Raw genomic sequence first — 12,640 nt, 5'->3', positions numbered from 1 at the left:
AATAGAACGTCTGAGTCAAAGAGCACAAACTTTTAAAATTGACAGACAATGCCAAATCATCATGATACCACATGTATTTTATGTCAATAAATTTATTAAAGAAAGGAAGGAATCATTTTAGTATAAATCATGCCTTTCACTTTTATGAAAAAGCAGCCGGGCACAGTGGCTCACGCCTGTAATTCCAGCACTTTGGGAGGCTGAGGTGGGCGGATCACTTGAGGTCAGGAGTTCAAGACCAGCCTGGCCAACATGGTGAAACCCCGTCTCTACTAAAATTAGCTGGGCATGGTGGCATGCGCCTGTAATTAGAGCTATCCGGGAGGCTGAGGCAGGAGAATAGCTTGAACTTGGAAGGCGGAGGTTGCAGTTGCAGTGAGTCGAGATTGTACCACTGCACTCCAGCCTGGGCAAAAGAACAAGGCTCTGCCTCAAAACGAAACAAGAAAAAGCAACGTATGATTCTAGACCATATGCCTAGTATATATTAGTCCAGTTTCACACCGCTATAAAGAACTACCTGAGTAATTCCAGCACTCTGGGAGGCCAAGGCGGGCAGATCACCTGAGGTCAGGAGTTCAAGAGCAGCCTGGCCAACATTGCTTGCTTTCAGTTGTTGCTTTCAGTTCTTAATCTTCAGTCTACCCCTATTTTTCAAAATAAAAATAACAGACTGTCTCTGGATGCCCTTTTTAGCGTTTTGATGATCAAAGGTTTAAGCTTTTGCCAACTACGCAAAAGAAATTTCTTTTGACTCACAGGAAGTCATACCAAGGTCAGTGTGAGAGGACAGGGGGAGGCAGCCCCTTGAGTGACAGTTCTAGTGGGTACTTTTCTTTAGAGCTTTCATGTATATTTTTGACAGCTCTGGAGATATATATATGTGTGTGTGTGTGTGTGTGTGTGTGTGTGTGTGTATATATATATATATATATTTTTTTTTTTTTGATACGGAGTCTTGTGCTGTCACCCAGGCTGGAGTGCAATGGTGCGATCTCTGCTCACTGCAGCCTCCGCCTCCCAGGTTCAAGCAATTCTCCTGTCTCAGCCTCCGGAGTAGCTGGGATTACAGGCACCTGCCACCATGCCTGGCCTATTTTTTGTATTTTTAGTAGAGATGGGGTTTCACTGTTGGCCAGGCTGGTCTCGAACTCCTGATCTTGTGATCTGCCCACCTTGGCCTCCCAAGGTGCTGGGATTACAGGCGTGAGCCACCATGCCTGGCAGCTCTGGCTCTATTTTAAAGCATATCTGTACCCACTGAGAGCTTCATACTGGTTTATGAATCCGGCTTAGGAGATAGAGAAACCCAGGTTTGAATCCTGGCTCCACCAGGTGGTGTGTGACTTCAGGCAAATAACTTAACCTCTCTGGCTCAGTTTTTTCAACTCTAAAATGAGAATGTTGTTAGTTTCTAGAAATTGGATCTGTTTTGGGGTACAAATGAGGTCATGCACCGCACCTCACACAGAGGAGACACAAACTGATCTTGCCACATGGGTGCTGCATACACTCACCCTTGTCAGAGTTATTTTTGCCTCAACCTGAATTTTTATCTCAGCATCCACTACTCTTGTGTGAAAACAAAGGCAGTATTCAAAGGTATCATAAATGTCTTAACTGGAGTTCTACTGGAATGGAGAAACTGGAATTCCATGGACTGAGCAGGGGCCTTTTTATATGGGAATTTAATAATAATTAGCAATTTTAAATGTTCAGGCCCTTTTGACTGAGCAGTTCTACTTCTAAGAACATGTGCAATAGAGGTATTTACACAGGGCACAACTTTTATGTACCAAGATTTTATTGAAACATTGAAGTTGGAAACTATGCATACACACTGTAGGTAAGAGAAATCAGCTGTGGTGTATCTATTTGAAGAAATACTCTTGTCAAAATGCAGTAGGGATGCTTGAGTGATATGAGAAGATATCCAAGTTAAGGTTAAAAAAAAAAAAAAGCAAATTAGGATGTTATTTATTGTATCCATTTCTTATTTAAAATTTTTAATACATTTTTTAAACTTATGGAATATGTCTGCCTGACCTTTGTGGTTTTCCATGTCTCTCTTTTCACTGGGCTTCTGTCATTCTTCTTGAGCATTTGGCTTGAAAGAACTAACTACTGAAGCTGTTTGGGTGTAGCACTTACTTTAGGTAGGTAGTTGATTGTAGAAGTCTAAATTACTTGTTCATGTATAAGTTTTTCTGATTAACCTTGGTAATTCCTAGATGAATTCTTGATATTTTCAGATTTGTTAGCAGACTGTTGTACTTTAATTTTTCTCTTGTCTAGGTATCCGTTCCCATTTCAATTTTATTGGAAAATAGGAAAAGTTATTCCTTACATTCAAAGAACCAGCCCGTTTGTTATTTCTGGAGTGTTTTTGTTAAAAATATTTTCTTCAGAGGAAACCAAAGGCTTAAAGTTGTTTAAAAAAAGTAGTTAAGGGCCGGGCACAGTGGATCACCTGAGGTCAGAAGTTGGAGACCAGTCTGACCAATATGATGAAACCCAATTCTACTAAAAAGACAAAAGTTAGCTGGGCATGGTGGTACACACCTATAATCCCAGCTACTCAGGAGGCTGAAGCAGAAGAATCGCTTGAACCCAGGAGGCGGAGGTTGCAGCGAGCCAAGATTGTGCCACTGCACTACAGCCTAGGAGACAGAGCAAGACTGTCTCAAAAAAGAAAAAAAAGTAAACAATTAACTGAATTTTTCCTTTAAAGATTTAAGATATTAGCTGAGATTTTCTTGAAAATATACACAAACAAAAAAGGTAAACAATTAACTGAATTTTCCTTTAAAGATTTAAGATGATAGTAGAGATTTTCTTGAAAATGTAAACAAATGAGGTAGCAGAAAGGATACGGCCCAACTACTTTTGAGTGGGATTGATTTTTTACCTGTATCATAGGTGGGAGTCTAGAGAGACAGACTCTCAGATTTAAATAAACACGATTAAAATTCCTACCAAACAGGGCGAGTAAACTGACCTACGGAATGGCCTCCTGGTAAGTCTGCTTTGGGGGACAAGCGAGTGGCACAGCCTGTGTGTCTGGTGCGGAATTCTGCCATTGGTGATCAGTATCTCTCCATGGATTTATGGTGCCTAGTGCTCTGCTCTTTGCCTCTGCTCTGGGCTCACAGGAAAAAGTTGGAACTGTCAGTGCCACTAGTGATCTCTGTGTGGGAAGAATGATGTCATTTGGTAGTCAGACATTAAATGGCACAAATTGGTTTCTACATCTAGTAAAGCTGTCATAGCCCAGTGTTACTGTTTTCTTTGGCTGATTTTTGAAAACTGCTTAAAATTTTAAAGATTTCAACCTAGTTGCTGAGATTTTTGAAAGCAAAACTGTTGTCTGCTGTTGTTCGAGACTTTTTAAGAATTTCAGGCCAGGCTTGGTGGCTCACGCCTGTAATCCCAGCACTTTGGGAGGCCGAGGCAGGTGAATCACCAGGTCCGGAGTTTGAAACCAGGCTGACCAACATGGTGAAACCCTGTCTCTACTAAAAATACAAAAATTAGCCGGCCGTGGTGGCACACACCTGTAATCCCAGCTACTCAGGAGGCTAAGGTAGGAGAATCGCTTGAACGTGGGAGGCAGAGGTTGCAGTGAGCCAAGATCACACCACTGCCCTCCAGCCTGGGCAACAGAGCGAGACTGTCTCAAAAAAAGAAAATAATTTCAGAAAAGTGTTTAGGTTAAAAAATTAGAAATTAGGAGCTGTCTTATGGCTGTGTGTATAATACATACTACAGTACTGATGGGTTAACTTGAGTACTTGGGAGCTGAATTTATAGTATTATGCAATAGGAATCTAAGATTCAAGAGAATCCCATGAAAGTGTTAAGTAATTCATGTATAAGTTGTGTAAGACAAAATATCTTCTAATATTTCTAGAAATATTTGCTGATTGGGTATACATAGTGGGTTTTTTCTTTTTCTTTCTTTCTTCTTCTTCTTTTTTTTTTTTTTTTTGAGACAGAGTTTCACTCTCACCCAGGTTGGAGAGCAGTGATGTGATCTCAGCTCACTGCATCCTCAACCACCTGGGCTCAAGTGATCCTCCCATCTCAGCCTCCCCTAAGTAGCTGGGACGACAGGCAAGCACCACCATGTCTGGCTAATTTTTGTAATTTTTGAAGAGGTGGGGTTTTGCCATGTTGCCCAGGCCGGTCTCAAACTCCTGGGTTCAAGCAATCCACCCACCTTGGCCTCCCAAAGTGCTGGGATTACAGGCATGAACCACTGTGCCTGGCTTTTTCTTTTCTTTTCTTTTCTTTTCTTTTTTTTTTTAACAAAAGCGTATTACTGGCTTCTTCAGTTGTGGCCCATTTCAAACTATTTCTTGTAATATGTGTCTTGGAACTATCCTTGGAAGTGTTTTTCTTACTATATCGTTAGAAGGTAAACACAGTAGAAAATGCATAAATTATGTGCACTGCTTCTGCACTTTAGAACTGTTAGTTGACTGGTAACATTACTGAACCTTAAATTGGCCTTTTTAGGAGTCCAGTCACTGTGAACTCTTGAGTAAATGTGTCCTTTATCCCTGCAAGGACTATTTGAAAAGAGAGTCAGGAAGGGCACAACTGGCTTGAAGTGGGAAGTAGTGAAGGAATGAGGTACACAGATAAAATCCATTTATGAAGAACCTTTCAGGAGTTAGCCTTCAGAATATTTTCTAATTTCTTCACATATAAAATGCAAAGGGGGCCAGGCGCAGTGGCTCACGCCTATAATCCCAGCACTTTGGGAGGCCAAGGCAGGTGGATCATTTGAGGTCAGGAGTTCAAGACCAGCCTGCCAACATGCTGAAACTCTCTCTCTACTAAAAATACAAAAAAAAAAAAAAAAAAAGCCGGGCTGGTGGCGAGTGCTCGTAATCTCAGCTACTCGGGAAGCTGAGGCAGGAGAAGAGCTCGAACCCGGGAGATGGAGGTTGCAGTGAGCCGAGATTGTGCCATTGCACTCTAGTCTGGGCGACAAGAGTGAGACTCCATCTCAAAAAAAAAAAAAAGCAAAGGCACAGATGGAAGGAATAAGGAATTCTGTGGGAAAGCATCTTATGGCATCTTACCACTAAAGTGAATTAGCTCTCTCCTAATCCTGTCCTGCACTTGGATGTGATAACTATTGAATGACAGTGGTAAGATTTCATACAATTTGGTCATATGTAACAAAATTCAGCTTTTCTCTAAAACTTCACTGTGTGTGTGTTTAAGGAGTGAAACCTACATAGATAAGGTGTGGAGCTGGCGTCCTTGAGTGCTGTCATGTTTGATATGTAGCCCAGAATTTCATTTACTTGTTAAGAATCTACCTTGAGAGTGGTAGGGGGATCTTACTTAATTTTTAATGCAACCATGTCCCTCTATTCTAATATGATTAAACTTTACAACATCTACGTATCTTTTAAATCCATAACTCAGTGACATTTTAAAGTTTAAGGAAACCGTAGAGAAAAGTGAAATTTTAAATACCACTGTTTTCAGGATGACTATATGAGATCTTCTTGATCTATTAGGTAAGCTCCTGTCAACTTCTTGTGGTAGCTTTTCCTTAAACTTTCCTAGTATTCCTACTGCATGAGAAGGTGTCCATCCTAAAGCTAATGTTAACAAAAGCCTGATTTGTAGCAAATAAACATGCATGTCCTGGCTTTCTTTTCTAACAGCAATCAGAAACGGAGACTGTTCATCTGTTTATCCCGGCTCTATCAGTCGGTGCCATCATCGGCAAGCAGGGCCAGCACATCAAGCAGCTTTCTCGCTTTGCTGGAGCTTCAATTAAGGTACTCTTCTACCAGCTGTGGCTCTCTGGTTCTTTAAGTAAGTTACAGAAATATGAATCATCTTGCCACTTTATAATTTGAATCGAATGTAGAAGACCCTATTAGGGTTACATAAGGATATGAAGAAAACCCCAAACAACAGTGGCTCACACCAAGGAGGCTAACTTCTCTGTACAGAAAACACAGTCTGGAGGTGAGCATCAGGCCTGGGTGTTGACTCTGCCCCTCCAAGTCCTTGGACCTAAGTTCCTTCCAAGTCACCTTCCCCAGGTATGGCCTTAGTCCCTCATGGTTCCAGATGACACCATTCAGTGCTCCAAGAATCAGGTCTGTTGTCCAGACAGTAGGAGAGGAGAACACCATAAAGAGCTTTTCTCCTACGGAAGTTTCTTGTTAGCTGCTATGGGATAGTTCTACCTATATTCCATTGCCCAGAACTTGGCCAGATGAAGTTGAAGGGGCAAAATACAGGCTATGCACAGTCAGCTAAACATTTTGCAACTACAGCAGGTAACATACCAGAGGACAACTAATGGTGTCTGCCATAATAGATAACTTTGTGTTCTGAAGATTCTGTATTTTGATGCCTTATTTAAGGAAAATAAAGGTTGGCCACGTGTGGTGGCGCACACCTGTAATCCCAGCACTTTGGGAGGCCAAAGCAGGCAAATTGTTTGACCCCAAGAGTTGAAGACCAGACTGTGCAACATGGTGAGATCCCATCTCTACAAAAAAAAATTTTTTTTTTTTAATTAGCCAGGCATGGTGGCATTCACCTATAGTTCCAGCTACTTGGGAGGCTGAGGTGGGAGGAACACTTGAGCTTGGGTGGTTGAAGCTGCAGTGAGCTATGATCACACCACTGCATGCCAGCCTGGGCCACAGAAAAGACCCTGCCTCAGACAGACAAAGGCATGTGGTGTGCAGTATCCTTGAAACTTAGGGTACAGAGACTCCTAGAGTGTGTTGCCTACACAGGAAGCCCAAGGAGCTCTGATGAAAGTGGGCCAAGGACCACACTTTGAGCACCACTGGTGTAGTGAACACGGACAATGGAGACAGACCCAGCTCTCCCTGTAGCTCTGTTAGCTGTGTGATCATGGTCCAGGTAACTCAACTTCTCCAGCCTTCCATTTCCGCATTTGTGAAGTGGAGGTAATACTTCATCAGGATGTGGTGAGGATTAGCTGAGAGACTACATGTGGAGGTCTCCATTAGGGCCAGGCACAGAGTAAGTATATAGTATATAGCAGGAGGGCGGCCTAAATGGTGAACCCACAGGAATTGCTGCCTCTCCCTAATTTCCTTCACGAAGGGTTTAATTCTGCATTTCAGCCAATCACGTGAAAATGTTAGGCTGGTTGGCCCAAGATGCTATCAGTGATACCTCAAAGTATCATAACTGGTTGGGTCTGTTACAGATTGCTCCAGCAGAAGCACCAGATGCTAAAGTGAGGATGGTGATTATCACTGGACCACCAGAGGCTCAGTTCAAGGTATGTGCTATGTCCACAGGTAACAAATGCACAAGTACTCCATAACCTGGCGTCTCCCTTAAATATGTCTGAATCTCAGAAGAGTCAATGGAAATTCTTATCTAAGAGCAGAGTAGAATCATACTCAAAATTATATTTCAAAATTAACCAAAAGTCTTTAATTTTGAGAGTTCTGTACTGGTTGCTGGGTTTACCTGTCTCTCAAAGGTGAATTTTGCTCAATGGCTTGTAATCCTATGCTAAGGTGAGACCTTAAAATTTACAAACCTGCCAGGTTAATATGCCTTGGAAACTTGTTTTCAGATGTTTTCTCTCCTGTCCCTGAGATTCCCTAGCCTTGAATTAAAATGCCCCCTTTTTCCTCTTACCCTTGGATTATCTCTGTTAGACCCTGCCCATAGACTCTCTACAAATCTCTGTAATCCTTGGGATCTTAGAGGTAGGAATGGCAGGAGCTCTTGTAGCATTTGTCCTGGTATGAACCATTGCACGTTTATTGGAATTTGAGGTCTTTGGGGCTGCAGTGTGCCTTTCAATGTCTACTGACAGGTGGTAGAGCAGAGACTTGGCAGCCAGGCTGCTAGTTCAAATCCTAGCTCTGCCATTTGCCTTGTATGACATTGGGCAAGTTACTTAACCTTTTTCTGTAAAACCAGAGATAAGAGCACCTACATCCTAAGGTAGTTTAAGGTTTACACAATATATGAAATGTTTAGAAAAGTGCCTAACACACGGGCAGCACAAAACTAGCATGCTAGGGGTATTCAGCAGACTATGGATGAATCAGACTAAGACCATGCCAAATTCATGAATATATTCCTTTTAGTGTATGATTTCTCCCATAAAATTTAGTATGGGTATCTTGTCTTAGAACATTTAGTGGCTGTGTAGTAAGAAGACAATTATTTAACCTTAAGCCATAGTTCTTTTTTGTTTTTTTGGTTTTTTTTGAGACAGAGTCTCACTCTGTTGCCCAGACTGGACTGCAGTAGCATGATCTCGGCTCACTGCAAACTCCGCCTTCTGTGTTCAAGCGATCCTCCTGCCTCAGCCTCCCCGGTAGCTGGGATTACAGGCATGTGCCGCCATGCCCGGCCAATTTATTTTTAGTAGAGATGGGGTTTCACCATGTTGGCCATGCTGGTCTCAAACTCCTGACCTCAAGTGATCCGCCCACTTTGGCCTCCCAAAGTGCTGGGATTACTGGAGTGAGCCACTGTGCCCCTGGCCAAGCCTTAGTTTTCTTAGCCTTAAAGTGTGACAGTAACTAGTAACAGTGCATATAGTTCTCTCCCCACCCCACCTCTCTCCCTTAAAAACAAACAAAAAATCACTTTCTTTGACTTCTATTTTCTCTGGGCCATTTTTTCACTAAAAATCCAAATCTGCTTTCACGTCATTTGCGGGAAGAATGGGAAACGAAGGAGGTGCTTTGAGCTCTGGGTGATCAGGTGAAGAAAGAAAATAATGCGAAGAAATGTATTCCTTCAGAGCAGCCTTATGATCCAGGCAGTTCAAATCTTAACTCAGAATTGTTGAAAACTGCTTCCTATCCCAAACCTTCAGGGTCACTTTTAGTTTGAAATCTTAAAAGATAAATACAAACATATCTCTTCTTGGTGCTGAGCTTTTACTCTTATAAGTGGAATTACAGTCCTGCAACTCCTGTGATGCTTGTATAATAGGAACTTCAAAGTTCTTTCCCTGTATTCTCTAATAAAACTTTTTTTTTTTTTTTTTTTTTTTTTTTTTTGAGACGGAGTCTCGCTCTGTCACCCAGGCTGGAGTGCTGTGGCCGGATCTCAGCTCACTGCAAGCTCCGCCTCCCGGGTTCACGCCATTCTCCTGTCTCAGCCTCCCGGGTAGCTGGGACTACAGGCGCCGCCACGTCGCCCGGCTAGTTTTCTGTAGTTTTAGTAGAGACGGGGTTTCACCATGTTAGCCAGGATGGTCTCGATCTCCTGACCTCGTGATCCACCCGTCTCGGCCTCCCAAAGCGCTGGGATTACAGGCTTGAGCCACCGCGCCCGGCCATAAAACTCATGTTTTATAGTTAACTTAAATGTTAACACTTAAGCCATAGTGGTTAAATTTCATTTATGTGATTGGTGACAATGCTAACTGAATGTTTTATTTTAGAGATCTAAGGAATGGTAAACCTCCTACCCCATATTTTTTCTTACAAATTCAAGAACTTCAGTTTTGGAGGATAGTGTATATATCCCTAGTGTGCTTTTGACTGTGTTAAGTAATAGTAATATCTACATCATTGCCCTGAGGCATTAAGGATCAATGGAATATAGGGTATCAAGACAAAATTTGTCTGTAATGCCCTAAAATGAGCTCAGCTTTCTGAATCAGTGAACATGTGTTGGGTACTGTTGTTTTTTGTGGTTTACCCTGGCAGTTTGTCAAACCAACTCTCGGGCTCCTTTCTCCTTTGCTGACTAATGGTTGTATGTAATAGGTTGTTTATATGTAACTTCTAGTTGCATGCAGTAGGTGATAGGATGTATGGACTCTAAATATCAGAAGTCTCTTGGCCAGGTGCAGTGATCCACCCCTGCTATCCCAGCACTTTGAGAGGCCTAGGTGGGTGGATCACTTGAGTGCAGGAGTTCGAGGCCAGCCTGGCCAACATGGCAAAACTCCATCTCTACTAAAAATACAAAAATTAGCTGGGCATGGTGGCGGGTGCCTGTAATCCCAGCTACTTGGGAGGCTGAGGCAGGAGAGTCGCTTGAACCCAGGAGGCAGAGGTTGCAGGGTGCTGAGATCACACCATGGCACTCTAGTCTGAGTGACAGAAAGAGACTCTCTCTTAAAAAAAAATTTTTTTTTAAAGCCAGGCACAGTTGCTCACACCTGTAATCCCAGCACTTTGGGAGGCCGAGGTGGGTGGATCACCTGAGGTGAGGAGTTCAAGACCAGCCTGGCCAACACGGTGAATCCCCATCTCAACTAAAATAACAACAAAAAATTAGTTGGGTGTGGTGGCGGGCACCTGTAATCCCAACTACTTCGGGAGGCTGAGGCAGGACAATCGCTTGAACCCGGGGGTCGGAGGTTGCAGTGAGCCGAAATCACACCATTGCACTCCAACCTGGATGACAGGGCAAGACTCTGTCTCAAAAAAGAAAAAAAAAGTGTCTTGTCTTGATGTTGTAGCCTCTTTGAAATATTCAAAGGAAAAACCACCCTTCTAAGAGTATGACACACATTTAAATTGAAAACATTTTTCTCAGCAGGTTTCTAACTGGCCCATGTAGACACGAGCTTGACTTTTAGTGAGCCTGGCATAGCTGACTCTGCAGTTCTCAGTCTCTTTTGCTCAAAAAAAAATGAGACCAGGTGTGGTGGCGTGCACTGGTAATACCAACACTTTGGGAGGCCACGGCAGGACTCTTGAGCCCAGGAGTTTGTGATGAGCCTGGCAACATAGCAGGACCCCTATTTCTATAAAAATTAGTGGCACGGTGGCTCACGCCTGTAATTCTAGCACTTTGGGAGGCTGAGGCGGGCAGATCACTTGAGGTCAAGAGTTTGAGACCAGCCTGACCAACATGGTAAAACCCCATGCCTACTAAAAATGCAAAAATAATTAGCTGGGTGTGGTTGCGGGCACCTGTAGTCCCACCTACTCGGGAGGCTGAGGCAGGAGAATTGCTTGAACCTGGAAGGTAGGGGTTGCAGTGAGCCAAGATCGTGCCACTGCACTCTAGCCTGGGCAACAAAGTAAGACTCCGTCTCAAAAAAAAAAAAAAAAAAAAACCAGGTGTGGTGTTATGTTGCATGCCTGTAGTTCCAGCTGCTACTCAGGAGGCTGAGGTGGGAGGATCGCTTGAGGCCAGGAGGTTGAAGCTGCAGTGAGCTATGATTACACCACTGCACTCCAGCCTGGACAACAGAAGGACCCCATCTCCAAAAAAAAGGAAAGAAAAATGCAATTAATTTCTCATGGCCAGCACGAGAAGTTTTACCTATCACAATTTTAGTACAAATGGTCATTTGCCCACAAAAATTTATTTTTATTAGGCTATTAATTGCCTTTAACTATTTTCGTCAGAAGAATATGGCTTATCCTTCTTCCACCAAGCATTCAGTTGCCTCTACTGTGATGGGTAGTAGTTATTGTCAACCTTTTAGAACTTCCTAACTGCTCTCTTCTGTGTTATTTTCAATAATCTATGAAATGTAGATGTGTCACTGCAAAGGGCTATCCCACTTGGATTTGGGATATCCCACTTTCGAGTTAACTGACCTTTTCCATTTCATAGATGAATGACACTAATAGGATGTGTTTTAATCTGTAGGCTCAGGGAAGAATTTATGGAAAAATTAAAGAAGAAAACTTTGTTAGTCCTAAGGAAGAGGTGAAACTTGAAGCTCATATCAGAGTGCCATCCTTTGCTGCTGGCAGAGTTATTGGAAAAGGAGGCAAAACGGCAAGTACTTCAGCAAAACCTGTGCAGTGGTATGAAAGGGAAAGCGTTGAAAGGTACTTAGGAGTTCCAAGTCCCCGAATTTTGGCTAATTTATAAAAAGCAGGATCATCTTGACCAAGGTTTGGAGAAGATTGCCTTTTGTTTCCTGTCTGAGTGTTGGCGCCAGCTATTAGTGAAAGTAATGCATCTCTTTCAGATCACTGTGTGTGAGAGGATTGTCCTATATTTATAAAGAGCATTTAACATTCTCTTGATAGAACTTTAGCTTTTTATTGAACAGACACTTAACAGGAATTTTAAGAATTTCATCTACAGCTCGTTACATGTGTAATGGAAAAAAAGCAAACTGTTTCTAGTTTCTAATACATATAACTTGTAAGTGGGTTTCAAAGCTATTTATAATTTTGAAGTGACTGAGTACATACACTTTGGAATCAGACTCAGGATCTGAATCTGGTTTTGCCATTCACTTGTGTAACTGGACAAATCAATTTCTTTGGATGAGGCTTAATCACCTTGAAATGGGGATAATTCTAATAACCTCATGGAATTACTAGTGGACTAAATGAAATTTGTAAAGCCATACATACCTCAGTGTCTGGCACACAGTAAGTGCTCAGGAAGTAAGCTTTTAAAACTGCCACTTAATGTGATTTATATTTCTCTCTTTCAGGTGAATGAACTTCAGAATTTGTCAAGTGCAGAAGTTGTTGTCCCTCGTGACCAGACACCTGATGAGAATGACCAAGTGGTTGTCAAAATAACTGGTCACTTCTATGCTTGCCAGGCAAGTGGGCTCTAAAATGGATAAGCTTTTGTATCTTTCTCAATTGGAAGCAATTTTCCCACAGGTGCTCCTACCTGATAGAATTAGTTAAGATTGTTTGATGATTAA

The 12,640-nt window shown here is 42.3% G+C and overlaps 1 protein-coding gene across 1 annotated transcript in view; it reads left to right on the top strand.

Annotated features, from left to right (window-relative positions):
- The window catches only part of IGF2BP3 (insulin like growth factor 2 mRNA binding protein 3), a 122,110-nt gene that overhangs the window by 107,046 nt on the left and 2,424 nt on the right, over positions 1-12,640 (top strand). The window contains exons 10-13 of the mRNA XM_017872293.1: positions 5,688-5,804; positions 7,226-7,300; positions 11,614-11,745; positions 12,419-12,532. Of these exons, the coding sequence (XP_017727782.1) occupies positions 5,688-5,804; positions 7,226-7,300; positions 11,614-11,745; positions 12,419-12,532 (438 nt within the window). The remainder of the gene's footprint in view (positions 1-5,687; positions 5,805-7,225; positions 7,301-11,613; positions 11,746-12,418; positions 12,533-12,640) is intronic.

This window comes from Rhinopithecus bieti, unplaced genomic scaffold (assembly GCF_001698545.2).
Source record: "Rhinopithecus bieti isolate Rb0 unplaced genomic scaffold, ASM169854v2 scaffold_6710, whole genome shotgun sequence".
In the NCBI taxonomy this organism is placed as follows: domain Eukaryota; kingdom Metazoa; phylum Chordata; class Mammalia; order Primates; family Cercopithecidae; genus Rhinopithecus; species Rhinopithecus bieti.
Note: the sequence above shows the minus strand (reverse complement) of the source record. Positions and strands in the feature narration are given on the sequence as shown.